Source organism: Marmota marmota, unplaced genomic scaffold, assembly GCF_001458135.2.
Source record: "Marmota marmota marmota unplaced genomic scaffold, marMar, whole genome shotgun sequence".
NCBI lineage: Eukaryota > Metazoa > Chordata > Mammalia > Rodentia > Sciuridae > Marmota > Marmota marmota.
The window spans coordinates 1,563,323-1,590,302 of record NW_025999927.1 but is presented as its reverse complement, the minus strand read 5'-3'; the positions used below and the strand labels follow the sequence as shown (position 1 = coordinate 1,590,302).

At 55.1% G+C, this 26,980-nt stretch overlaps 1 protein-coding gene across 7 annotated transcripts in view; it reads right to left on the bottom strand.

The window, feature by feature from the left end:
• Disc1 (DISC1 scaffold protein) overlaps positions 1-26,980 on the bottom strand; it is a 202,810-nt gene that overhangs the window by 121,507 nt on the left and 54,323 nt on the right. For all 7 annotated transcript variants that reach the window (XR_007346494.1, XR_007346496.1, XR_007346495.1 and 4 more), the window contains exons 4-8: positions 22,945-23,092; positions 13,299-13,428; positions 10,953-11,188; positions 5,709-5,763; positions 2,281-2,383 (exon numbers count right to left, since the gene is read on the bottom strand). Coding sequence is in view for 3 of the 7 variants with exons in the window: in XM_048800370.1 (XP_048656327.1) it covers positions 2,281-2,383; positions 5,709-5,763; positions 10,953-11,188; positions 13,299-13,428; positions 22,945-23,092 (672 nt within the window). In the remaining 4 variants the exon portion in view is untranslated. The remainder of the gene's footprint in view (positions 1-2,280; positions 2,384-5,708; positions 5,764-10,952; positions 11,189-13,298; positions 13,429-22,944; positions 23,093-26,980) is intronic.

Sequence of the window (26,980 nt, the reverse complement as noted above, 5' to 3'; positions counted from 1 at the left end):
GGTGGGACAGTCATTCGGTGGAACTTCTCAGGAGAGATTGCTCCAAGGACCACCCCTTTGGGCTGTCCACTTCTGCTTTCTCAGCATCTTCTCCCCATGAGACCAAACCTCCGCCTGGTTCACTGCAGCGTTTGCTCGTTTTTATACAATGAAGTGTGGTCTGATTCCAGAAGTGCAAATAAAATCCAATTATCTTTAAGCTAAATTTGTTGCGAGGTTGCCTCTCAAGGAAACTAAAAGGAAAGTATCATGCAGAGCCAGAGGGAAGGGGACTCGTATCCTGGTGGCAAAAAGTCCCCCAGTTATCCTGTGCGGTGATGTAGGAAAGGGCTCCTGATAAATTTAATCACACTGCCATGGACGTTTCAAGGCAGGTTACAGAAGTGTCCACCAGCTTCCTGTCACTGCCTGTGACAAAATGCCAGGGAGAGATGATAAAGAAATGTTAGATCCAAAATGATCCAGAACTCGCCAGGTTTGAAGATAGAACTATTTCTACTCTCAGCCTCTGCAGATAGTGAATGATTCTCAAATTAAGGAAGGGCCTCAGGCCCTGGATCAGACCCAGGATGGGTCTCCGCATCTGAGACAGCAAATCACAGAAACTTCCAGACAGTCCAAAGGCCCAGCACACTAAGGAAGGGCCTCTAAGAATCTCGGGGGCACTGTCCCTCAGCACTCCCCTGGAAAGCCCAGCTAGAGGAAGGCTTCTCGGCAGAGGTATGTCCCAGTGGCCATGGTCCAGTGGACAGAGAACCTGCCACCCCAAAGGTTCTGAAGCAGGAAAAAACAGAAATGGAATGGTGCAGAAGGTGAAGAGGGCTGAGCTCCCGGCCACCAGTACAGCCCCAGGACAGCCGCAGAGAGGCCCGTCCTGCCAGGAGCCCCAAAGGTAAATGGGAAGCAGAGGTCAGTCAGTCTGTCCTTCATCCTGTTGGGCCTCACCCATTTTCTCAGCTGGCCCAGGAGCTGAAACAGAAAACCCAGAGCCGCCTGCAACATGCCATCTGAGACTCTTCCCCAGATTCTGAAAAGAGCTTCCAGGCTGGAGTGAGGGCTCCTCTCCTAGGTCTGCAGGGAAGCCATCCACCTGTGCTCCTGCAGAGACACATTGACTAAGACAAAACAAGGCCCTGACTCGGAAGTGAGGCTGTGTTCAATCACAGCAAATGGGGCCATAATTCCAAGTAAATGGCATGAGAGGCTGAGCCAAGCCTCACACCCGCAGCCATGTTTCGTGGTTGCAAATTACTCATGTGGATGCACCAGGGACCAAGCTGCTCGTTAGCCGCCAACATTAGCTGCTTAATGATCCAAGGAGCAGAAACTGCCAATCACTGCTTCCTTCTTAGAACACCATCTAAAACCCACACATGCAACTATTACACCTCTACTAAATGTTTATGATTTCTCTGAAGCTCTGGGCTGTGGACCCTTTCAACCTATAAATTCAGAGAAATCCAGGCCACCACACTCCCTGGGTCACACATCCATGGATCACATCCTGAGGCATCTGGACTCTAGCCCCTGATCTGCCAGCACTCAGCTGCCCCAGTGAATGTAACCAAAGGCCACACCCCACAGCTTGATCTCCCCACCAGGCTGTTGGTAATAGCCTCTCTCCCACTTAATAATTCAGTTGCCACAGAAATCACATAAAATGACAAATCGGAATGTTTGAAAGCTCTATTCAAATGACAGAATAAGGCACTGTTTTCAGAAACGTGTGTTTTCAAGCTATGATTTAAATACACCCCTTAGTATCTGCCAGAGGGAGGAGAAACGACCATCTCCTGAGAAGTCTCTGGCTCCACTGCTGGACCTCACACAGGCCCGTCGGCTGGTCTCATGTTGCCCTTCCCTTAAGAGAGGCCTGGAAATGGGAGTTCATAACCCACTTGAATCAAATGTTTGAAATATGTCAAGAGCTTTGTAATGTTTTGAACAACCAATAATAAAAATTTAAAAAAAGAGAGAGAGAGAGGCCTGGGCCCTCCGGCAGCCCAGGAGGAGGTCTCACCTCACAGGGCTGTACAGAGCAGCACCTCCACCCACCAGTCTGTTGGAGGAGCGGGAACCAAGACCACGTGGTCACTGCACAGACAGGCATGCGAAAGGTACTTTCCAGGTTCATCCCATCCCCCCATGAGGAAACCTTACTGCCCCCCTCCCCAGAACAGCTTCGGGGTGCCTAGTGTAAGGACCCTAACAGCAGAATATTAAACTGAAGGCAAAGCACCCAAACACAAGGGGGCGCTGTCCTGAGCAGCGGGCAGTCACCTGATATGGCAAGCGCTTTGGCTTCATGCAGGGCCGGCAGTCGGGTCTCCAGGTGGCTGACTCTCCTCCTCAGCCTGCTGCAGAGGCTCCCGCTTGTGCACACCTGGAAGGGGAGAGACAGCAGAATGGTGCATGCTCGAAGACCAGAGACGGTGGCGGAGCCCACTCACTCCTAGCAGCTGGGCTTGTGGAGATAGTTAAGAGCGACGGCAGGAGACCTCCCAGCAAGACATCACAGGCAGAGGGAAACAGAGAAGAGGGGGAAGGAGGGGTGGCCAACATGGCACATGCCAAGCAGACCCCAGACCCTTCACCGCACTCAAGTGGACCAACTTGCCCACGCGCAATGGGAAGGAGCCGCCTCTGCCCTCCCGGGGCTCCCTCCCCACCCCTTGTCTGAAACACGCCTGCCCAGTGGCTAGCACACCAGCACCCCTCAGGGCCATCTGCCCACTTCCTGGGAAGAGAGGCCTCACTGATTACAAGCCCAAAATAGCAGACCCTCCTGCCCCCTTCGCCCCCTTGTGCCCTAGCCTCTTCTCCAGGGGACGCACCCTTCATTTCCATTCCTTATTTTACCCTGTCTCTCTCCTCCAGGGCTCAAGCACTCTGGGCTTCGGTCCCTGGCACGTAGTAGGCAATAGATTAAGATATGGCCTTTGAGATCAAGGTCAGAGCGGCAAGCTAAATTTAATTACTAGTAGACGGTCTCTAGGGAAACTCCAGGGCAGATCCTTGCTGGCAAGTCAGATTTGAAAAATAGACCAGCCGCTCTCAGGAGGTCTGCTGCTTTTATCATTTATCTTCCCCCTCAAACGCTTCCTACAGTTTTCTTTTCATCTCAAAAAAAAAAAAAAAAAAAGTCTTAAACCTCAATCTCTTTTTTCAAATGCCTCTGGGTTATCTTTTAGTAATGATTTGAGGCTAAAATATCACAATTTTTTCCCTTTGTCTAAGGCTAAAATCTCATATTCATCCGTTATCTATATTCGGATTAATGAGCTACTTAGAAGTATTTCCTCTTCGACACAAGCACACAGCATAGTGTTAGTAAGAATGAAGAGAACTGCGGAGCTGTCTGGATGGGCCATGGAGGGGGTCACCTGAACCATTACTCTTTTCTTGCCAAAAAATCTGAGCCTCCATTCAAAGATAAAATCAGCCTACCCAGGTTCACAGAGCCCTAAGGATAAATTTAATTTCCACAGAGCAATTGAGGACACATGGGTACCATCAGCTCAAGTGCTTTGCCCATGTCAGATGGAAGAGAGGTGGGTTTTAGGACCTACAAGACCTCGCCCAGGTTCCTACAGCCATCCATGGACTGCATGGACTCAGGGGCCCCGGCCTGCTGGGCAGCTGAACACACTTGCTGGGTGAAGACATGGTTGGCAGCCTGCACACCAGAGCCCCCGCCAGCAGTGCCCTGCGTCCACACGTCACAGCGATTCATCTCCAGACCCTCTCAATGACTCAGGGTTTGTCAGGGTGTCAGAACCAGGAGCTGAAAGGAAGATGTCCCCAACACCTTCTCCAGCTCTAAGTTTGGGTTGGCTCCGTGACCGGTGACTGGCCCATCCCATCCCATCCATCTAAAACTGTCAATGGAAATCCAAAAGCATTTCTGTTAATTCTACAACATGAGCCAGAATTCTAGATCTCATTCAATCTGTGTCTAACAGTTCCAGTTTTAGTTAATGGTACCTGTTAATCATAATCGAGTCAATTTCTCCTTTGTTGAGCAAAGCCATCCTTCAAGCTGTCACTATCAACATGAAACACCCTTTCTACACTTTCTTATAAGGTTGCAATGTACATTCCTTCGGGCTCTGCTGGATGTAATCTAATATCCACCAATCTCCAGGTATTCCACTTATTTCCAACTATTTCTTTCATCTTGTTTATCCCTTAATTACCTTTGGTTTGGGTAACCCCTGAGAGTTGAAGGAACATGGCGTGGGCAAGAAATTCTCTCCCTGAGAACACCAGGGCTGTGTGTGCCTGGCAAGCTGAGACTTGTACCTCATGCCACCAGCCAACCTGGTCTAGAATGGAAAGACAGTGTTCTGCATGGCCAGAGAGGTTGGCTGTATTCACTGTGGGCTCACATGTGCTCTCCAACACACACACCATGGATGTGTACAAACACAGGCCCCCACACACATGCGTGCACACAAACCCAGAAAATCTGCACCACCTTCTTACAAATAAAATTAGACCCTGAGGAACTCATTATTAAATGGAGATTTTTATGTTTGCATTTTAAAATCTGAGGCATGATTTCCTTAATTTTATGGAAAAGTATTCAAGTTGTTATAAATATACCAGAGATGGGTGTGTGACAGCTGCAGTGCCTGTGTCCCCAGATGCACACATTGAAACCCTAACCCCTGTGAGCTGGCACCAAGAGCTGAGGCTGTGGGAGGTGGCACAAGAGTGAGGCCTCATGGAAGGGATCAGTGCCCTATGAAAGGGACCCCAGACGGCACTCCTGCCCTCTCTCCACCAGGTGCACACTGGGAGAAGCCGGCCATCTGTGACCACGGGCCCTCCCCAGAGCCTGACTGTGTTGGTACCTGGGCCTCAGACTTCCGGCCTCCAGTGCTTTGAGAAGAGAATTCCTGTTGTCCAGAGCCACCGAGCTGTGGTGCTTGGTTAAGCAGCACAGACAGACCAGGATGGCATGCAGACAAGGCAACCCAGGTCCTGGGCGAATCCAAGGTTCAGCAGCAGCCGGGGATAATTGTGGGGCTGCCTCCTGCTCCTCTCTCTGAAGGAGCACCCCCAGGAGGTGCTCAGGAACACCAAGCAGGTTTCAAGCGTCCCTCGGTCCCTGGGCCTGTTGCCCTCTTATGGACACCACGGCTCCTCAGAGAAGCTCTCCTTCTATGCAAGTACCACCCTTCAAACATACTGCCGAGTGTCCATTAGAACATCACTAGTGCTGTTTTTAGAAATGAGTGAGACCCAAAACCTGAGAAAAGAGCCATAGTCACTGTTACATTCTTGCCAACAACACATCCCAACGTGGATTAGCTGCGGTGACCACCAGGCCCTTAGCACTCCTCCTCCTCCAGGGCCCGAGACTCTCCTTCTCTGGATGAGCACTGCTCTTTCATGACCCGAACACCTTAGGACCTCCCAGGCTCCCAGACCTGAGGCCAGGGAGGAGGGGTTGTTCCCAGGCTCTCTGCCACAGCATCTGGCAGAGAACCTGTTAAGCAGAGGCACTTGATGTGCACAGGAGCCCCTGTCCCCGTCCCTGAGCCGAGAGCCCTTCCAAAAGCCAGGGCCCTGTGGATGGCCACAGATCAGGACCCACCAGGATGGCAGCCCTCCCTGGCTCTCTGGGCTCCCCTCCTCTCTTCCTGAGCCTACATGGTCTGTGACGTAGATAGAAAGTCAGAGAAAACCTCTGCGGTGCTTACCTCAGTGGTGACTTCTTTAAGTGACAGGTTGAGGGATTTTATCCTCTCCTGGAGGCTGGAAGAATCAAAAACAGGACATTGGTCTTCCTGGAACCACAGATGGACACCCCCACATCAGGAACACTGAAAAGAGTGAGTGCTCACCACCTGGGGCCAGAGAGGAGCAGCGGCAAGAAGATGCCAGACTGACCCCCTGGGGCATGGTGCTGACGTGACGCTTGGGAGCAGAGCTCACCTCCTACTGACGCTTTACTTGGCCAGTACTACACCCACCAACATCCCCAGGGCACGTCTGATGGCACAGGACCGAGACCCATGGGCTCCCAGCAGCAAAGCACTCAGACTTCCTCCCTGTGACCAGCTCCCACTTGTGGGAATCAATCTTCACGTGGGTGCCATGGGCTCAGCGCACGTGCGCGGGTCCCTGCATCAGGGCGGCCTGTTGGAGATGCGCAAGGAAAGCATGTCTGACTCCGTGCCAGCTCCTGGCTCCACCCTCCTCTCTCTCCCGTGCACTCCTCACCCCCACAGAGTGCACCTCAGTGAGTCCACGAGTCCACGTATCGGTGTGCTGCCTGCCTCCAGTTTCCCCAGGGCCCAGGGCAGTCCTGGGGTGGATTAGAAGGCTCAAAGTACACGGCACGAGTAAATGGACACCAAAGACCCGGATCTTGTCCTCAAGGCTGCTTCCCGGTGGAGAAGGCACATGCAGACCACCAACCACAGCACAGAGTAAGATGAGGAGGACCACAAGGTGACATAGGAGGGACCCGCTAAACCAAAGCTGCCACAAGGCAGAACCTGGGGGCAGTTCAGAGACCAGGGAGCATTGGAAGCCACCAGGAGAGGTAGGAAATGAGCCCGGCCTCAGAGCAGCAGGGAGGGCCACAGTGTGGGAGCAGGCGGAGCTTTCCAAGTGGCCCCATGACCAGCTGCACCAGACACAGGCCAACAGGAAGGAAGGTGCTGGGGGGTGAGGGGACCAGAGTGAACAGGGGATGGCGACGCCGTCTAATCTCAGGGGGACAAATAGGCAGCTGGCATGCCGTCCAGGCTGTGTGACTGCTATGAGGGAGGTGACCCCTGAAGGATCGCCAAGCTCTGGTTGGCCTTCAGCAGTCGGCTGAGGAGCTAGAGCTTCCCCAGGCACCAGGATCATTCTGGTATCATTTTGGTTTGGGTCGTGAGAGCAACAGGGAAGGGATATTTTTGGTTTGGGGAAAATTAATTGGGCAAAGTGATGAAAAAAGACTTTGAAGAATAAAATCAGTGTGAAAACCAGGCGTTCCCTCCAGCTAGGCCAGCCGAGGAGTCTGAGCCTGCAGAGTGGAGGTCGGAAAGGAAGGGGAGAGTCAGACCACAGGGCATGGCGAGGTGAAGAGCGTTGAGGAGCCCTTCTCCTTGATGCACTCAGGAACCCACTCATCTTCCAGTGCTCAGCACAAACCCGTGGCCCCTGCTGTCCACCACCTGCAACTGCTAAGAGTGCAAGACAACGTCGTGGTACAGAAAGAGGATGGCCCTTGATAAATGGGGGTCTGCCGAAGGCAACGGCCAGGATACAGGTACCCAGGAGGGACACTTGGAGCACCTCACCAAGCAGGAGTGGCGAGGTCTGGATAGGAGCCGAGCAGCTGGTTTGCCGGGCTTGCTGCCCTTTTCCACCTGTTGCGAGCACACGCAGACTCATTTCAGGTGCCAGTCCCCAGAGCCGGAGTAGACATAGCCATCACCAACCTGAGGCCTGCTCTCACCTGTGGAGGGTCTTCCACCCAGCTGAAGTCAACCCACATGAGGAGGTGAGGGTGACAAGGGGCAGGGCACGTGGCACCAGAGACCTCTGATTCGGGTCATAGTGAGAGTGACCTTAGGCACAGTGAGAAACAAGTCGGCTCCTGCCTGGAGAACACCCTGCGCTGCCTGGCTGCAGCCCGGATTTCTGAGAGAAGGTAAGTCTGAGGGTTCCGCTAGCACACAGAGCAGGCAGGTCCAGCCACAGAGGCTCCAGGGACAGAAGGGCAGAGCTCTTCAGCCAGGGCCTAGACTGTTCTGCCTCTGACCCCAGCAGCAGCAGCACCAGCTCCAGGTAGTTCTGTCCCTCTCCAGGCCCAGGGAGTCCATTCAACTCACAGGCAGTTAAGAGTTCCCACAACCTGGACCTGCACCTGCATCCAACAGCACAGTGTGAGCACAGGCTCCTAGACACACCCAAAGTCGAGCTCATACATTGACAGCTGAGTAGAAAGGAGGCTGCTTTTGGATATTGAAACTTAGCTGGCCCAAGTGCCAGCGCCTTGGGCTGACATCTAACATACCAAACTGAAAACCAGCCAAGCTCCACCTTTCCAGAGGTTGATGTGGTTCACAGGCCTGGACAGATCTGACCCTGCTCTGGAAAGAACACTGATCTCCTGTCAAACATCCATGATGGACCAAGAGGCAGCGAGGCAGATAATTGGATGCATTGTTTTATATTTGATTTGATTTACATTTAATTTATTTAATTTATGCTATATTACTTTTTCAGTAGATTTACCTTCCTAATTATGTTTTGCTCAGACTAATATTAACATAGTTGCATCCCTGGGGTACACACGGAATGAGAGCAGTGGAGGGTGAAGAATATGAATCATCATCACCAGGCTGGGGTTTTCGAGCTATTTTTAGAGTGGTGCCTCTCAAAGTGCTGCACAGAACTGACACATCATGTGGGTTCCAGGGCTCTGTCCCCAGCGCAGGGACACTACACCCACTGGGCACTGCTGCCATCATACTAAGGTCCCTGAAACACAGCTCCAGAAGCAGGTTTTGAATAGGAAACTGAGTTAAATGCCCCGTGGGCTTCAATCATCAAATGGAGTCCCCGTGTTTCAAGAGCACTCCAGGTTGTTTGTGACAACGGTGAACTCTGCTCTCAGATCCAGTCATGCCATGCCCCAGAAACACCTGCGGTCCACTCAGACACTGGACATGTTTCCACTAACATCTGGGTCACTCTATGGTAGTGAGTGTCCTCCCTTAGAGCAGCCGCCTGGGAGCAGCAGAGGCTAGTATTCCCGGGGGCTGCTGTGTGTGGGCACCACTCCCCGTCCTCCACACAGACGAGTGGATCTGGACTTCCTATAGCTCTGAGATGCAGGCGCCATGATTATCACACTTCCTGGCAAAAAAAACTCAGAGAGACTCAAGCAACCTGCCAGGGCCAGCCAGCTGAAGAGCCAGGGCTAGGGTTCTGGATCCTCCTGTGGGACAGTGGACAGCACTGGTCCATGTCCAAGGCCATCCTCACATCCAGGGGTTCTGTGTCCTCCTGTAAGACAGTAGACAGCACTAGTCCATCTCCAAGGCCATCCTCACATCCAGGAGTTCTAGGTCCTCCTGTGGGACAGTGGACAGCACAGACCATGTCCAAGGCCATCCTCACATCCAGGGGCTCTGGGTCCTCCTGTAGGACAGAACTAGACCATGTCCAAGGCCATCCTCACATCCAGAGGCTCTGGGTTCTCCTGTGGGACAGAACTAGACCATGGTCAAGGCCATCCTCATATCCCACAGTTTTGGGTTGTCCCCAGATTACTCTGGACACTGCTCACCATGTTCAAGGTCATCTTCATGTCCAATTTCCCTAATAGCATCATATAGTAGAAGTCACAGACTTCAAAGAATTTGTCCACGCCATGGTCACACATCTGAGCCCTCCCTGGATCTCACCTGGTGTCACATCAGGCTGGAGGACATAAGCCGGTGTACTACCTATAAAGTGTACAGTCCAGGTCTCCGGCCCAGATCCACCTCCGACCACACTCTCCATTTCCAGGTTTCAGACCATACCCAGCATTAGCAAGGAAAGCCCTTGAATGGGCTCTTGCCCTGAGTCGGACTCACAGGCAATGCAGAGGTTCACAGGAGGGTCTCTGAGGAGTGCACTGCCAGGAACATCCACTGGTAAGGCCAGAGCAGCCTGCGTGTTTCCAGGGTGCTGCCAAGAGGGTCATGAAGGTGCAGACAGACAGGAGGACGGGTTTCAATGGGCCAGATCCAGCCTCAGCCTGAGCCTACGCCCCTCCCCGAGGAAGGAGCAAGGGCGTGGATTTGCACAGGGAACTACCAGGGCTGGGAGGGGAATGGAATGTCCTGGGCAGATCCTAGGCTTGCTGCTGGAGTCTTTGGGAGGAGTGACCCCCAGGTGACAGAGCCATCACTTGCTGAACATGGAGCCATGGGCCGAGGGCCAGGCTGAAGCTTCAGGAGACTGACCTCCCTGTACAGAAAACAGCAGCTGGAAGCAGGAGAGAGCTGAGAGGCTCCACCTGTTACTCACTCTCCTGGGTCCCGGCACCAGCTCCTGAGCCAGGGGTCACTGTTGTCATCCTCCCCCAATCAGTGGGTGGGGGAGAGGGAGGGAGAGGGAGAGAGAGGGAGAGGGACAGGGAAGGTGCAGAGGTCAGAAGTCCTGCCTCGGCGCGGTGTGGAGCCCCACTGTAACTGCCTGCACGGTGCCCACAGGGCTGCCACATCACTACCCACCTCAAGCCCTGGGCACCACCCGTTTCCCTGTCCCTCGTATCTCAGCGTGTCTTCTGTCTGTCCAAACTAAGATGATGAGCTCCTGAGCACCAGGGGCCGTGTGTCCTGGGAACCCTCCACAGTGCAGAGCACAGGACGCCATCCATGGTAGACAGACAGGCGAGCTGCAGGACAAGGACAGACGCCAGGCAGCAGTTTCCCTCTACTTATCGAGACCTCAGGGAAATTACTAACCTGCTCACACTTTCCCTCGGCCATGGAATGGGCACGGAGATGGAGCCATTCAGAGAGCAAAGCTCGATACACTGTGTGGTATGGACAGGCTCCCCAGATCCCGGCTGCCAGCACGTCCCCTCTTCCCAGTGGAAGTACCTAGACTGGGTTGCCCTTTCTGTGGTGCCTGTCCCTTGGTGAGCAGCCACCTTCTTCTGATGATGGTCCTCAGCAAAGCTGGCATCAGAATCTCTAGCCAGCCGTGCCCAGCAGTCCTCAGAGCGAGAAGCTGCTCTGGGGATGTCTGGAAGCTGCCCGTGGGATAAGCTGCCAGGTGGAGCTCAGGACGGCCCCACACATGAAGAACCTTCCCACCGAGACTCTGATAGTGCTTCCGTCAAAGCATATGGAGAACTTAGGGGACAGCTGCAGCCCAGGGCGGCCAGCAAGGTCCTCCCTCACCCAGCCCCACGGGGCACGGCCCACAGTCCCCAAGCAAGATACCTTGTTATGTCTTCCGGTGGCTCCGCCTGGAAGTGCAGCCGACCAGCTGCGGCCAGCATGTCCTGCAGGGCCTTGCCGAGTGCCTGCAGCTGGCCCAGGGGCAGCCGGGCCATGGGCTCCGTCACACCACAGCCCTGCCCCCGGAGCAGCTGCTCCTGCTCCTCCAGCTCCCGCCCCAGCCGCTGGTCCTCGGCCTCCAGCACAGACAGCCTCGTTTGAAGAGCTTCCATTTCTTTCTGCAGAGAACCCAGAGGACAGAGTTGGTGAACTGACCCCACCCCAGGCAAAGGGACGCTGACGGTGACAGGTGTAGGTGAGGGCAGGCGCAGGCACCGGAGCCACGGTCGGCCCTCGGAGCCTGCAGGCTCAGAGCTGGCTGACCTCGGAGAATCGCAGCGGCCTTCCATTTCTGGAGGGTTGACAGAGCACCGAATAACGAGGGGGGCAGGCCCCGGATCGGACTGGAAGGGCAGCACATAACAACGGGCTGACTTCACACCAGATGGACAGACAGCAAGGACACGGCAGCAAGCTTCCCACAGAGACCTGAGCCACAGGCCAGGACAGGGAAGGCCGCTCTGTCCCCAGACACAAGAGCTTACAGAGGAAAATGTAAACCTGGCTCTTGGGTCTGCAGGTTGAGAGGCACCGAGATGCTGCAGAGGGGGGTGCCTGGCCCCTGAAGCAAACCCAGGAAGCAAACCCAGGTCCACACGGCCCATAACTGTCACCTGAGCTCGCGGTCAATGAATAAAACAGCAGCAGGTGACGGAGCACCAGTGTGGGCACCGTGTCACGGCCAGAAACCACGGCACCGCCTCGGGCTCCTGAATTAAATCAGAGTCTCAGGGTGCGAGCCCCATGTTCCAGGCACTACTCCCGGCTGAGGAGGACACAGCCTCACCCCAGAGTCTCCATCCCTGGCGCATGCTCTTTCCTCCCCCGGGCCACAGGCTCTCTAGTGCTTCTGCCCCCTGAACCACCTCCTGCCCAGGAGCAATGAGAGAAATGTCAAGGGTAACAGCACCCCAAGTCTCCGCACAGTCCACAGGGCCCCTCGACCAGCCTCTGGCTCCTCTCGACACCAGCCGCATTCCTCACCTTCTTGTCTCTTTTTTTTTTTTTTTTAACTGTGGTAAAATACAACACAGGATCTGGCACCTCAGCCAGCTCTAAGTGCAGAGCTCGGTGGTGAGGTACACACCCAGTGTCCCCCGTCTCCTCCACCACCCATCCCAGAACCCTTCATCTCCTCTAACTGGAACTCTGTGCCCCATAAACACCAACTCCCCCGCCCCTGGCACCAAGCACCCAGCACTTGCTGTCTATGCACCCGGCTCCTCTAAGAACCTCAATGAAGTAGTAGTCTTTGTTCTGATGCGACTGCTGATCTCACTCCCCCATGCTCATCCACATTGTAGCAGGTGTCAGGACTTACTTCCCTTTTAAAGCCTGCATAATACTCCCTCAAATGTCCACACCACATTTTGTTCATCCATTCATTTCTTGCAGAACCCGAGGGTTGCTGTCACTTTGGCCCATTGTGAACAATGTCCCCATGAACGTGGGGTCCAGAAACTTCTTCCAGTCCGTGCTGTCAGTTTTTGAGAAACATGCCCAGATTCAGACTGCTGGGTCATGCAGAGGTTCTATTTTTTTTTATCTGGAGGAAACTGCATGCTATTTTCCACAGGAGACCTCTATCCCAATCCCAAGATGGAAGCCACCGTGATTCTTTAATGTGTGGTTAGACCTGGTCGTTTCACTGCCTAAATACCCCAGGGGTCCCCACCGCAGTCAGCGGAAAGTCCAGGCCCTGAAGAGGCCCTTGCCCTCAGCCCAGCACCCCTGCTCCAGCTGCTCAGCCCCTCCCCAAAGTTTCTGCTCCAGCCTCACTCCTCAACCCACCACCCTGGGCTGCACCCAAACACACCAGTCACCCAATTAGGTTCTTGGCACAGTGCTAGCCCCCAGTGGTCCCGAGCACAGAGGGCCTCCTGCACGTGGTGGGCACTCAGGAAGGCTGTGGAGTGTGGGCCTCCGCCATTCCCTGAGCGCTGCCCACACTGTGCTCTGGCATCACCGTGCCTCCAGCACGAAGCCCCTGGTCTAACATTGTTTTTCTGTCGACTTGGACATTCTCAGCGACTGTGCAGACCCCTGACTGGTGACCATAATGAAGCATGAGAGCTGGATCTCACGTCTCCTCGCACCTGCCTCCCCGCAAGCCCTCCAGTCACTCCCACCCCTTTCCTTTCCAATCAAGCAAAGCTGAGACCCCCTTGCGCAGCGGACTTCCATGGACAAGGAAACACCTGGCCTGTCTAGGGCTCTTCACTGGCTCACCTGCAGCTGCTGCCGCTCCCCAAGCAGCCAGTCCCGCCGCGCGGCAGTCACACGCAGGCCGTCCTGGGCTGTGGGCTCCCGGGGCCACGGCTCTCCTCCAGGTGGGGCTTGGGTGTCCTCGCTGCAGGCCCTAAAGGAACACACACATATTGGCACAGGGGTGCAGAAGTGGATGTCCCCAGGACCACAGGTATTTTAAGAGCAAGAAGCTTCACAGAGCAGCCCAGCTGCTCTGACCCCTGAGGGAGCCCCCTGTGCGTTTCTGTTAATCACGCCGTCGAGGCTCTAGCTTTTTCTCCAGGCGGATTCCACCCATCGGACCTGCTCTCTGCCAGACAGCAACCCCCCAGCCACATGTGGCTACCAAGCACCTGGCACATGATTAGCCCAAACTAAGCTGTAGTGGGAGTGTAAAATGCACATCCGATTTTAAAGACTGCGTGTGAAAACAGTGTGCGGTAACTCACTAGGGAGGCCTCACGCCCAGCACACATTCCCACGTACAGTTGGACATATTGGAAAGTCGGTTTCACCTGCCTTTTACTTTTGTTTACTGTGACTTCTAGACCTGTTAAGGTCACGAGCAAGATGCCCATTCTGTTCCACTGGACCTCACTGATTTGCACCGAAAACAGCAAACGCCAGGCAGAAGAGACCCGAAACAGTTTGGGGTGACGAGAGAGGCTTGGGGCCGGGCTCTGCAGAGCAGTTTGCCGAAAGGCTCCTCAAAGCCCCTTAGAACCCTGGGGACACCCCGGCTCTCGCGGGAGCCAGCACCCTCCTCCAAGCCCCCCCACGCATCGGCCTCAAAGTTGGCTCCTCAGCCTTACAGCACTCAATTTCTACCTCGATGCAGGAACAACTTAGAGCAGAACCCTGTCCAAAGTGCAAGGATCCCATCTGAGGGACATGTCAACCAGACTCCAAGGCAGTGGCCGTGGGGAAGGCAGAGCCAGGAGGGTGCGGAATGCGAGATCCGGCTCCTTCAGAAAGCTCTATCGATGGAGAGAGAGACACAAGACCCACCAGGCATCACAGAGAGGGAATTACACAGGGTCAAAGATGCAGCTGTCACCAACGATGGTCTAAATGCAAACCCAAGCAGCAACAAATGCCACTGCCCACCGACCAACAGTCACAGGTCCCTGTAAGCCGAGTCCCTGGTGAGAGCAGAGCGTGGGATTGGAACGCAGCAGGACTGGATTCTATGCTCCACCTCTCAGAACCTAGCCTATGTGAACCGCATGGCTGTGCATAGAGTACTACAGAGACATCACAGGATTCCTAGTGGCCTTGCTCTGAGGGCCCAATCACACAGCCACCTGAGGGCCAGAGTGGTGAACCCCGACCTAAGGAGGTCAGCCAGCAAACCTGGGCCCCCAGGGGCCAGCAGCCGCTAAACTAGGTCAGGAAACAAGGCAGCACGGTGGAGAATGCCCCTGCCCACTGCCTTCTCATGAGGGCAGATTTTACGGCAATACGCACAATGTGAACCAACTGTTTACAACAACATGCGCCTGAAATAGGAAAACACAGACTGGCTACCAGCTCTCCTCTCAGGCCAGTCTTGTCTAGGGCTGCGAGGGTGAGCACCCACTGTTTTCTAACAAAAATAAAACACGTTTTCCACTTGTTTCCACACATGCTAAGCAGCTACACTTTGACCTGAACATGCCCCCCACCAACCTGCCCACAGCACGAGGACTTGTCTCAGTTCCAAACAAATCCCACCAATACCTCGACTACAAGGGCATGTCCCCTGCAGGGATCCACACCTCAGACAGCCTGAAGCATAAACTCAAACCCCGCACACTATGCCTGCCTGTCTTCCTCCTTCCCGGCTCGTCAGGGGGAGCCTGAAGCTGCAGGTGCTTGCCCGTGCATGACCACAGGCCCTCTGCCCCTCCACAGATTCACGCAGGACCGCACCCCACAGTCCTATAGAGGAAATGCTTAGGGAGCTCTCACTGAGCTGGCCCTGAGGAGGTGTTGGGGCCTGTGAGAGGGTGAGTGCTGCTCTCTGGGGAGTGGGCTCCTGCCCTGAGGAAAGGGATGGTGACTAAGAGTGAGCTGTCGGAAGCCAGCTGGCTCCCTGCTCACTGTCCTCTGCACATTCTCTCTCCCCTTCTGCTTCCTGCCATGTCATGATGCAGCCAGGGGCCCTCACCCCCAGTCAGTGCTATGTTGTTTGGGTCCTCCAGCTGCCAGAATCATAAGCCAAAAGAGCCTGTTTTCTTTACACATCACCCAGCATCGGGTATTGTGTTACAGTAACAGAAGGTTCAAGACAGTGAGTAACAAGCCTCAGAAGTGTTGTGCTTCTGTCCCCTTCCATTCCCATCCCATCCTGGGTACACCTTCAGGAGAGTATTACTGAGCCCACCTACCAAGTGCTAGGGGTTGTGCTTGCTGCTGAGGACACCGTGGTAAACAGACTCCGTCCTTCTGTGGAGCAGGAGCAAATCTATCAACAGACACATCACCCTGCAATGGAGACACGCTCCACCCAGGGAGCTCGCCCCGGACCCAGCGCCAAGGCGGGACATCCTGGCTTCAGACCTCAGCTGAGCCCACCATCCACGTGCTCAAGAGAAGACGAGGAGCATGTCAGCGCAGCTCCCCAGGGGGCCTCAGCCCTGTGGAGAGGAGAGCATGCCTCCATTCCAGGGCCCAACTCATGCAGAGCCCTGGACACTCTGGGGATGGCCACTTACCAGGGCATTCCCCACGACTGAGAAGACTACCTCCTGGGCTTAAAGGCAAATAACAGCAGTAGTAACAAGAAGCGTTTAGCTATGGTGACATTGACCACCTGCGCTGGGGACGTGCCCCTTCACTGGGCTCCACTGTGTCTGTCAGACCTGAAGGAAATGTCAGTATTGAGCTTGCCGACGAGGGAGCTGTCATGGGAGATGGGGAGGTTTGCCAGAGGAGGCTCAGTGAGATGCCAGGAGAGGGGCGGAGCAGGCCACTCCACACTGCGGTTCTCACCAGAGTGCCCGGTGCTGGACCCAGGGGCTCGGCCCGGCCCAGCCCTCTGGACTTCTATTTGGAGACAGGGTCTTGCTGAGCTGCCCAGGTTCCTCAGCCTCCTGGATTGCCCCCAGTGCAGGTGACATCCCATCCACCTGGTGAGAAGTGGTCTGCTGGCTGCTCCCGGGGGCCAGACATCAGGCAGAGGCACAGTCATCCAACTGTGTCCTTGGACTGACCGGCCCTCAAGTCTTCCATCCTCTTGACGGGGAGGGCAAGGACAATGAGGCCTTCCCTCCAAGGCGGATGTGATAGTCACGCTTGTGCAAGATGTGACGCTGAGCACCTACTGTGTGCAGGCCCTGTCCTCCCACTGGGGCCACCTGGGAAAGGAGAGGGAGTACCTCTCCTCGGGCAGCTTGCTGTGCCCTTCCTGGCATCTCCACACTTGCCTCAGGAAACAGGAACTCCTGAGTGATGGACATGTTGTCCTGCACAGGGTGGAGAAGGTCAAGGGCCAGCGGGCCTGAGGATGCCACACAGCCTCATGGCTCCATGAAGCCCTCGGCCCCTTGGCTGTGGGAGAGGGTGTGCATCCTCTCTGGGCCCCATGGCCCGGCACATGCCCGTCCTTGACTATGAGGCAGATGGAGCCAGCTCTCGGTACTGCGCCACTGCCCAGCACGGGGAAGGTTGAGCCAACGTCTGTGGACTGAAGGAAAGAGCCGCAGCCTAGAAACCTGAAATTTTGCATTGTTCTTCCCCCTCTGGTCTTTCTTTGCACTCATTCATTTCCCAATTTGCTCCGCTTGTGCTAATTCAGAGAGTTTCCTGAGGGGCTGTGGCTGGGGCTCAGTGGTAGACAATAGTTCAGCACGGGGTGGGGGGCTGGGTTCTATCCTCAGCAACACATGTAAATAAATAAGATAAAGGTCCATCGACAACTAAAAAAAATTAAAAATTAAATTTAAAAAAAAAAAGTTTCTTGAATTTCCTGAATAGACGCCCCCTGGGTGGGGTGGGAGTCACTGAAGGAAATCGCAGACAGCCACGGAGGAGCTCCAGTGCGTTGCTGGGGATGCTCCGAGTGATGGTTAATCACAGTCATTACTTAATCCATGAGAAAAGCCCTCATGACCAGCCACGGGCCTCTCTAGCTCACTCTCATGTACAAAAGGGCTCCTCAGAGGACACGGCGCAACTCGATAATGAGGCACCTTCCACGTCCTCTGTCCTCAGCACCAGGCTCCCTCTGCCCGGAGGATGTTCCCTTCACATTCCAAGAGTCTCCACCCGTAATCCCCCATGTCGGTGCCAATTAGCATCGTGGCTGCAAGCTGATCAGGATGTGGAATGAGCAAACCCGCAGCAGCGAGAACTGAAACCCCACAGTGCACAGTGCCAGCAGGGACCCGTTGTCCGAGAACCCATGCTCAAACCCAGGGCTTCACACTGGCCCCATCTGGGCGTGCCCAGTACCAACAAAAACCTGAGTCTTCCTACTCCACTGTCCCTGCCAGCAATAATTTGAAGAACAAAACCTATTGTTAAAATAAGATCCTTTGCCAAAGAAAAGAGGGGCTGTAAACTGCACAGGAGACAACTCCCCATTCCCTGGTCACATTCAGGATGCAGCCGTTGTGGGTGGCTGTCCCATGATACTGAAAGGGGGCTGCAGCCCCAGTGCCGTGCAGGCTGCAGATCCCGTGCAGGCTGCAGGGGGTGTGGCCCAAGAGGAGCCACACACCACCTCCTTGCCAGCATAGCGCCCAAGCTCAGGGCCTACAATGCCCTTGACCTTGCAGGCTGGCACCTCCAGAAGCCTTTGCCATTGAGAATGCAGAGGGCTGGAGCAGGGGCCCAGCTCTGCCCACGAGGTCCTGCCCCACTGCCAGGGTGGTACCTGGCTTGCACAGCCTCATGGGTGAGAGGAAGAGCCTCTGGTGGGGTCAGTCTTCGTGGGGCCAGGGAAACAGCTGTTTTGTGCCACTGCTGGGCCCAGACAATTCTAGTCTCAAAAAGGACCAAAACCTCCAGGTCAGTGCTGGCTGCCCTCCATGGTTGGAGGGAGGCCACTGGGTCTAGCAGAGCCAAGTGAGCCCTTCTGAAGAGCACCGTAGTCACCACCTGGTGACACTCTGGACCAAATCCACGACACACCACCTGCGTGTGGCTCTGTCCCTCAGGGAGAAGTCCAGCCAGTCCTAGAGCCCCGAAGAGTGATGCAAATCTCAAAAGAGCTTCCTCAACCAACTAACAACGTCGCAAGTTACCTGGGCCACTCGGAGCAGAACGGGACGTGGGACAGTTGCCTGGATGATCCAAGCAATCTCAGTGTTCCTCCTTGCGGACGTGGTTGGTCTAAACACCAGAGGGAGAAGGCAATAGAAGTCACATCCTTCCTCGTTCCACTCCTGGAAACACCCCCAGGAGGGAAGCAGGATGTGTGCCTGGGCTTGGGCGGTTATGGTGGCCTCAGGACAGGCTGCGGCTGGGTCTGAACCAAGGGGGGACCTGGGAGAGCTTTGTCTGGGAGTTGTAGTTTATGACCCACTAATTCCAGAGCAAGCCCCGGGAGCCCCTGTGGCCCAGTCGACTTACTCCTCCCCTTCTCCCTTCTCCTGGCTCTTCCCAAAGCCATGACAGGCTCTGGAGTGGGACTCCAGGAGTGGGACACCGCATGCCAGTGTCCCTTCTGGGTCACCCCCCCCTTCAGCTCCAGTTCAGGATTCAGAAACACTGCCTGGCACATGTGTAATGATTGTCCCGTGGGCATGGCAGCCACCTGACTCATACCCAGGAAGGTGCACGTGGCCTGCCTCACTCAGTGAATGCCACCTGAGCCAGGCACGGTTGCCACTCCCTGTTAGGAGGGCCTCTGGGGAACCACCTGGGCCTGCAGGAGAGCCAGCACATGGACCCCCGCATACGGAAGGCACAGAGCCTGTTGACCAAGGAGGCTGTGGTGACGGAGGGACAGGATCAGAACCCAGGCAGGGGACACTTTGAACTAGACTGCGTGAAAATTAGTGACTAAAAATGACCTGGACATCTGTGCCTTCTGCCCAAGGCATCCTTAAGAGACAGGAGGAGCTGCTTCAGCAGGTAGGAGAATTACAAAGCATCTGCATTTGTCCCCACTGAGGGGAGAGTCCCAGGGAGTGAGTGTCAAACAGAGGGACACCCACACCAGAGCCACACCAGGAACACAGGGTCCCCAAAGGCAGCCCCCCATAATGTGCCTGCATGAGCATACGTGGCTGCTGATGGAAGTCCACAGTTCTCATCAGAGTCTCAAAGGTACACCTGCTCCCAGAGAGGCTGAGAGGTGTTTATTTGTGTTACTGTTGAGACTTAACCAGTTAATGCTACTGGTTTATTTCTACAGGAACAGCCCAATTCCTTGGAAAGTTCCTGACTTGAGGGGAACTTTGTGTCCGCGCCCCCTGGTGGCTTCTGGGAGAACTGCAGGCGCCTCCCTCCCAGGAGGCCCGGAGTCCAGCCAGGTCACTGGCCGCAGGGGCAGCTGGCTTGCTGAAGGACAGGCTTCTTTAATTGGTAACTATGCAATCATGTTAACATGCATTAGGAGGAGGTAATAAATAAGAGGACTTCAATACACTGTCGTCTAGCTATGGCAATTATAGAACAGGTGGCCGTGGCAAAAGCAAAGGCAAGAGAATAAAAAATGACCACAGTCAGGAGCACGATCTGACCTGCCCCCTTTTTCTCTGATGAGGGTTAGAATGAGAGGATCTGACCAGAGGAGCCATTGGACTTGGAGGTCAGGGCTGGGGCCCAGGAAAGGGTCAGCCAGGGCAGCCTTGCAGTCCTCCTGGGGAACCACACAGGAGAGGCCACTGAGATGGGGACTCAGGAGAAGGGCTGAATGGGGAGAGGGCAACACACGTGGACAAGGCATGGATAAAGCGACAGATACTTTTGTGGGTAAAAAGACAAACTCAGAAAAGGCCAGGGAGGTGTCCCGAGGGAGATTGAGGCGTGGGCAGGCACTGGGGACAAGCAGAGGGCAGAGCTGTGACACTGAGGGCACCCGACACCTGGAGGTGTCTGAGACCACCCAGATGGTGCAATGTCCCACGTTGTGACCTAATACAGTCATAAATGCAGGATACCAGCTTTATTTTGGTTGATCCCGTTCTATGAGGAGCAAAGCCAAGACTGTAGCAAAAGCCTCACACTCTGTCCACCCTGCATGCCAGGCTGCTGTGGCTCAGATGGGAGGTGTCCCCAGAACACCTGTGAGAGACAGTGCAAGAAGGCTTAAAGGGAAAGTGATCAGCCTAATCAGTGGTCCCTGACAGGAACCACTGGGTGGCGTGAGGCAGGTGGGTGTGGCTGGAAGAGGTGCGTCCCTGGGGCTCCTGGAGTATATTTCTTGACCCCACTAAGAGAACGGTCTCAGCTTCATGGTGCCATATGCCCAGCTGCTGTCCTCTGCCATGCCCACCCACCATGATGTTCTGCTTCATCTTGGGCCCAGGGCCATGGAATCAGCCATCTACGGACTGAGACTTCTGAAATCATGAGTGACTAATAAACTTGTCCTCCTTTAAACCTGTTCTTGTCAGGTCTTTTGGCCACAGCAGCCAAACGCTGACTGAAACACAGGCTGAAGGGACAAGCCTCTGCCAAATGCCCGAGAGAGGTGGCCTGGGGGCCGATCACCCACTACTGGGCCTGCCCAAGCCCTGGGCCTGGCCGCCTCACCCTTCCATCCAGACATGGACGTGGGTGGTTAGGGGAGACCTCCGGTACTTGTGGCCATCAATACACAGAGGTACCTAGCCCCCAGAATCGCCATGACAACTAAGTGACAACTCCTGCCTGTCTACAGGCGAAGGGACACACCAACCGAAGGCCATCCACACAATGAAACTCTATCAGCCTTCAGAAGGAAGGACGTCTGACACCTGCTGCAACATGGTGGACCTCAGGGACGTCATGCCAAGGGACAGATGCCAGTCACTAAGGACACACACTGTGACCGCACCTCCAGGAGGCACCCAGAGTCTCAGAGGCACAGAAGGAACAGTGACGTCTGCAGGCAGGGAGTGGGGGTGCTGTTAGAGGAGGCAGAGTTTCAGTTCTGTGAGACAAAACGTCCTGGAGATGAAGAGTGGTGACAGGAGTGTCCTTGGCACCACTGCTCTGTGCACCAGACGGTGACTACAGGTGGGTTGTATGTTGTGCACATTTTATTACAACAGAAATTAAACTAGTTACCGAGAGCACTCAGTAACTGTTACGCACGTGTTTGTTAAACAGAGACGATACACAGGCTGTGCAGACTTGGGTGGGAATGAGAAATAGTCCAGGATAAAGGAAGAACTATGGAGAAGGTCAGGCTGGAAGAGTCCCCGTGACCAGGCGGAGGACCGGGGGGAGCAAGCCCAGCCTCAGCCTGCAGAGAATGGGACTGGAGTGGAGCTTGCCCCTAAGAGGCCACCTCACAATTCCTCGGGGCCCCCACGGACAGGACAGGACCTACAGTGCCCCACCGTGCATGCCACTCCGGGATGCCAACCCCAGGGAAGGAGGGCCTTGCAGTCCAGCCAGGCTTCAAGGAGGCACCAAGAAGAACCGCACAGCCAGTGCCCTGTGCTCAGCAGGGATAGGCCAGCCTTGTGCTCGTGAGGGCAGCTATAAGAGGAAACAGAGCAGGATTGCTGGGTCCACGCATATGCCCAAGTAGGAGCAGACCCCAAGTCGGTCCGTGCCATTGACGAGACACCTGCCCCTCTCAGGCCTCACCACGGAAGGGTTAGGCAGACAGTGGCCCTCCCGCCTTTTAAATATGCCAGTAGCGGGGACCCACCCCCAGAAGTCTGGCTTAGCTCATCTGTGGCAGAGCCTGGACAGCAATAGCTTTAAAACCCTTTGGCGGTTCCAGCATGCAGCCAGGTTGAGGCCCACTGGGTTGAAGGTCAGTGCCCTCCATGTCCCTCCTCCTCAGCAGGTCCCACATCTGCAGCTCAACCAACTATGGATCCAGAACAGTCCCTGAAGAGTTGCATGGGTGCTGAACATCACAGGCTGGGTTGCCTGTCGATATTCCCTTAACAGTGTGGTGGACCACACAGGGTGTTCCCATTGTGTTAGGTGTGGAAAGTCCCTAGAGGTGGTCTAGGACCCCGGGAGTTGTGCACAGGCTCGTGCAAACACTGCACCATCTGATGAGGGACCTGAATGTCTGTGGGTGGGAGCCCCAGGATGTTGGAAACACCAGTCCGCAAACTCAGATGACAACTATAGTGCCAATACCAGGGAGCCTGGGGGTCAGCAGCAAATCTGCTCAGGAGCCAGAGATAAGCTCAGGACTGTGGGGCCACCCATGGATCTCACAGGATGCTCAGGAGACCCGGCTGCCTGGACAGCCCCACCACCACCACCTTCTTGGACCCTTGGCTCCCAGTGCAAGCCAGCACCTCGCTGCCCCAGGCCCTAGTTGAGGCTCTCTCCTGTCAATCAAACAGCAGAAAGGGCTTCTTTCTCCAGCAGCATGACCCCCAGGACACCTCCCTCTGGAAAGACCCACCTGCCCCAACAAGGGACACCTCCCAGAAAAAAGCAGCTGGGAGGTCTCCACGGCCAAGCCCCTCCCAGCCCAAGAGAAGATGAGGGGGTGTGGTGGTGACCACCAAGTACTCACTGCTGAGCAGCAACCTGCAGGATGGCCTGGGCCTGCACCGCCAGGTGGCCCAGGAAGCTGTGCAGAGCCGGCTGCCTCGAGGGGAGCCCCAGCTGCAGCCCGCCTGACTCTCGCTCCAGGTCTTCTAACCTCTGTTTCAGCACCTCAGCTGGGACCCCAAAGCAGAAGAGAGAAGAAAGACCATGAGACTCAAGGCGGATAAGCCAGGACCTCTCCCCACAGCCCCAGCCCTCCCTTGCCAGAGTGAATCAGGGGAAGGGGCTGGTTTCCAGGCCACGACCCCCCAGGGGAGCTTCTGAGAATCGACACTCCAGCCGCAGTGGGGCCGCCACCTCACATCAACTGGGAAAAAAGCCAGTGCCCGAGATTTGATTTTAAGACTGTTTCCTCCAACACGCACATCCAGGTAGAGCCCGTGACACCTCCCGAGGCAACGGAGGCAGAGTTCACCTCCCCACGCTGGCCGCACAGCCACATCTGCCATAAAGTGGGGGTCCTGTGATGGGTCCCCTGCCCCCAAACAAGGGATGAATATGGAGTCACTGCAGAAGCCGGGCTCCCCTCCCACAGGGACTCGCCTCGTGAGCAGATTCCTAAAGAACTAGAAAGCTTCCCGGGAAGCTCTGTGGCAGAGGTCTCAGGACACCATTCCTCAGGCTTCTGTCCTGGTGGCCCTTGCCAGGCAGGTACACCCTGGCCACAAACCTCTCTCCCGGAGGTCTTGGGTGGGGGACAAGGTCCCAGGGAGCCACCTCTAGCCCGAGCACACTCTGCCCCCCCTGAATGCCTGCACAGCCCCAGGGCCCAAAGGCCATTTGCCAACAGGGCCACTCCCATGGATCTTGTCCTAAATTAAAAGTTTCAACAAGCTTGTCACTTTGAACAATGCCTTTCCTCAGTCACAGGCAGTAAACACTAGCCACAGGGCACCTCTGGACTTGACTCTTCTCCCACGCCGGCTCTCTCCCAGGGCACACCCTGGATGAAGCAAAGGCAGTGAGCAGGTGTCCAGGCAGGTGCCCCGACTCGGTGCTGACCACTGACAACCCTTCCCACAAACTGCCAAGAGCACTGGAAGCAATGGCCAGAAGCTGCCTCGGGGAATTTAGCAAAGGTCATTCTCAGGGGTGTGGTGGCCACACCTGTAATCGAGGCCACTCGGGAAGCTGAGGCAAGAGGATGGCAGGTTCCAGGCCAGCCTCAGCAACTTAGTGAGGCCCTGTCTCAAAATAAAAATTTTAAAGTCTGGGGATGTAGGTCTGTGGTACAGCACCTGGGTTAGTCCCTGGTACCACCAAAAAGAAAAAAAAAAAAAAAAGAATCATTCTAAGGACACTGGCCAGAGCCCCATCAGGATGGTCACCAGCAACGTCACAGCCTCACGGCTCCCAAAGTGCCTCTTAATCCTGCAGTCCACCAGCCATCAGCTACTGGGGCCAACTTCACATCTGGATGGCGCTAAGGGTGTGCTACCCGCTGGGTTTCCCAAGTTATACCCCTGTTCCAAGCAGAGGGAGTTCCTGGCCAGCGCTAAGGCCCTGAGGTGCCACGCACTCCAAGTCTAAGGGACATTCTAGTGGGAAACCAAGGAGACAAGGAGAGAGGGTGTGGGATGGGCTTGGTCATCAGAGCCACACGGACTTGTAAGGACTTTGGTGTTGACCCCAAGAAGATAGGAGCCATCGAAGGGTTTTGAGTGGGAGAGTCCATGACCCAACTCATGGTCGTAGGATCCCTGGTTGCTGTGCTGGAACACCTGTGAGAGGGCACACTGAGGTTCAGTGGAGGCCACCCGCCCGCTGCTCCTCAGCACACCACGTGAGTGCCTGTCCTTGAGCTGCAGGGTGGAGACGAATGACAGGGAGCAGCCTCCTACATCTATGAAGGAAGAAGCCTTCACATGCACTGGCGGCCTGCCGAGCAGGTTGGTCCCCGCTGCTCTGTGGGGTCACGGAACACGTGGTGTGAACTATCTGAGAGGCAGGACAGTCACTCTACGTTCCGAGGGCCTCCAGGGCTGACGTCTTCTCAAGCCACCATTCTCCAGTGTTTACGGAACGGCCAGGAAACGCACTTCCTTGAGAGCTGCTCTTCAACTCACATAGCCACACTCGCTATGTAGAGGACCAGTTTGCTGAGAGTCACGCTGTGATGAGATGCGACCCCATCGTCCCAAGCACCCGCTGAGCCTGTCTGCTCTGGGTTCATTTCAGGTTCACTGCAGCCTCCAGGCACGATGACCACTGCTAGTGTCTGCCACGTGCCCAGGTTTACGTGCATGATCCCCAAGCTTCTCGATGACCCACAGAGTGAGTCACCCATGTGGAGTGGGAAACGCCAAGAGCTTAAGTGACCTGCCCAGGCCTTGAGGCCCACCTGCAGCGGAGGCAGGTTGGAGCCGGTCTTTTCTGGCACCAACCTCTGAGTTTTTCTATTCCGCTTCACAGGAGCACCCCAAAGCTCACCTTCCCTATCATGCACCTGTGATACAGGCGTCTTGTCTGCCTATTCACTTGCCTGGGCCCTGGAAGTGATGAGACCCACCTGGTGGGTGCTGAGCCTTATCCACCTGTCTTGCCAAGAGCGGGCCTAGTGCCAGCCACAGGATAGGCACTGAGGGCGTGCTGGGTGAACAAGTGAACCAGCATCTCTGTTTCTGTAAACAGGGATGCCGCCACCACCTGGGAGCTCTGTGGGTGCCTGGCACAGAGCCGTACGTCATCCATTTCACCTGCATGGAGGCCCCACAAGAGAGACTGTGATTTCCACTTTGCAAATGAAAAACTGGGGCTTGGAAAATGTGACTGAGGAAAGGCATTGTTCAAAGCTGAGGAAATTCTTCTAGGTGCGAAACACAACCGTGTGGATTCAGAAGCAAAGACAAGTCTGTCTGACACCAAAGTCCCATCCTCACCCCTGTTCTTCCCGTGGGTGGACGTCACCCAGGTTTCGTGTGGCCACTCAGCCAGTGTCTCAGGCCAATGCGGACTACACAGCAGCTCGTCCTCCACAATGCTGCCCCTCTCTAACAGGAGGTGCCCAGCAGCCACAGAGCACACATAGGGGTAGTCAGTAGCCCTCAGAGGTCCACTCCTGGTAGGAGGCAGCAGGGGGTATTTTAATATTTCAAGATGGAAACAGGGTGCAAAACAACAGGCAGCACATCATCTGCACTTGACGACTACAGGGATGTTCAATGAGAAACAAACCTGAGAGGAAACAGGAGTGTCCACCATCAGCCATGTGATGGGGAGTGATTTCATCTCAATTTCTCTCTCACTGAATCAGCTGCGCAATCTTGAGCTGCTTTTATTTAGAAAGTTATTAACTTGCTGGTTCCTTATGCTAGTCTTTGATTTCTGCATAAAAGTGGAGATTTGGTTTCCTCAGATTCCTGATGCTAAGCTGCTTAGAGTAAGCCTGGCTTCTGTGGGTCACTCCGCCTTTCAGGGGACACCAAAGAGGATTTCTGGAAGCTCATCTTCTACGCGTGCGAGGTGTGGAGGGAAGGCTGGGAAATTGCTCTAACGTGGCATCAAAGGGAAGCAAGCCTCGGGAGGGATGGGAACGCAGGCAGATGAGCACTAATTTGACGGTGATGCTTGCCCACTCAGCACTTCGCTGACGGCCCTGTCCTTGGTATATACTCATTGATTTGCTCTGACAATATTTCAACAGAAGATGAGGTTTGAAGCATCTGTTCTCCCCCAGCAAAAATTTACCATGCAAAATAATTAAATTGTGAGTGATCACAAATTGCAAAAGTAGGGGGATTTCCAGTGCTCACCCTAGGTCCTAGGCACGTGGCAGGATAAGCAGCTTGTGTGCAGGGACGTGTGGGTGTGCACGCATGCTGTCAACACGCCCTGCAGACAACGCTAGGGCGGCAGCACATGGGCATATCAGAAACCACATGCCCTGAGGGGGCAGCTTCCAGGAAGAGCCCAACTCTGCATCATTCCAGAACCTTCCTTGCCTTGACACTCCACCGGAGTCCAATGTCCCTTCACCGGAGTCCAATGTCCCTTCACCGGAG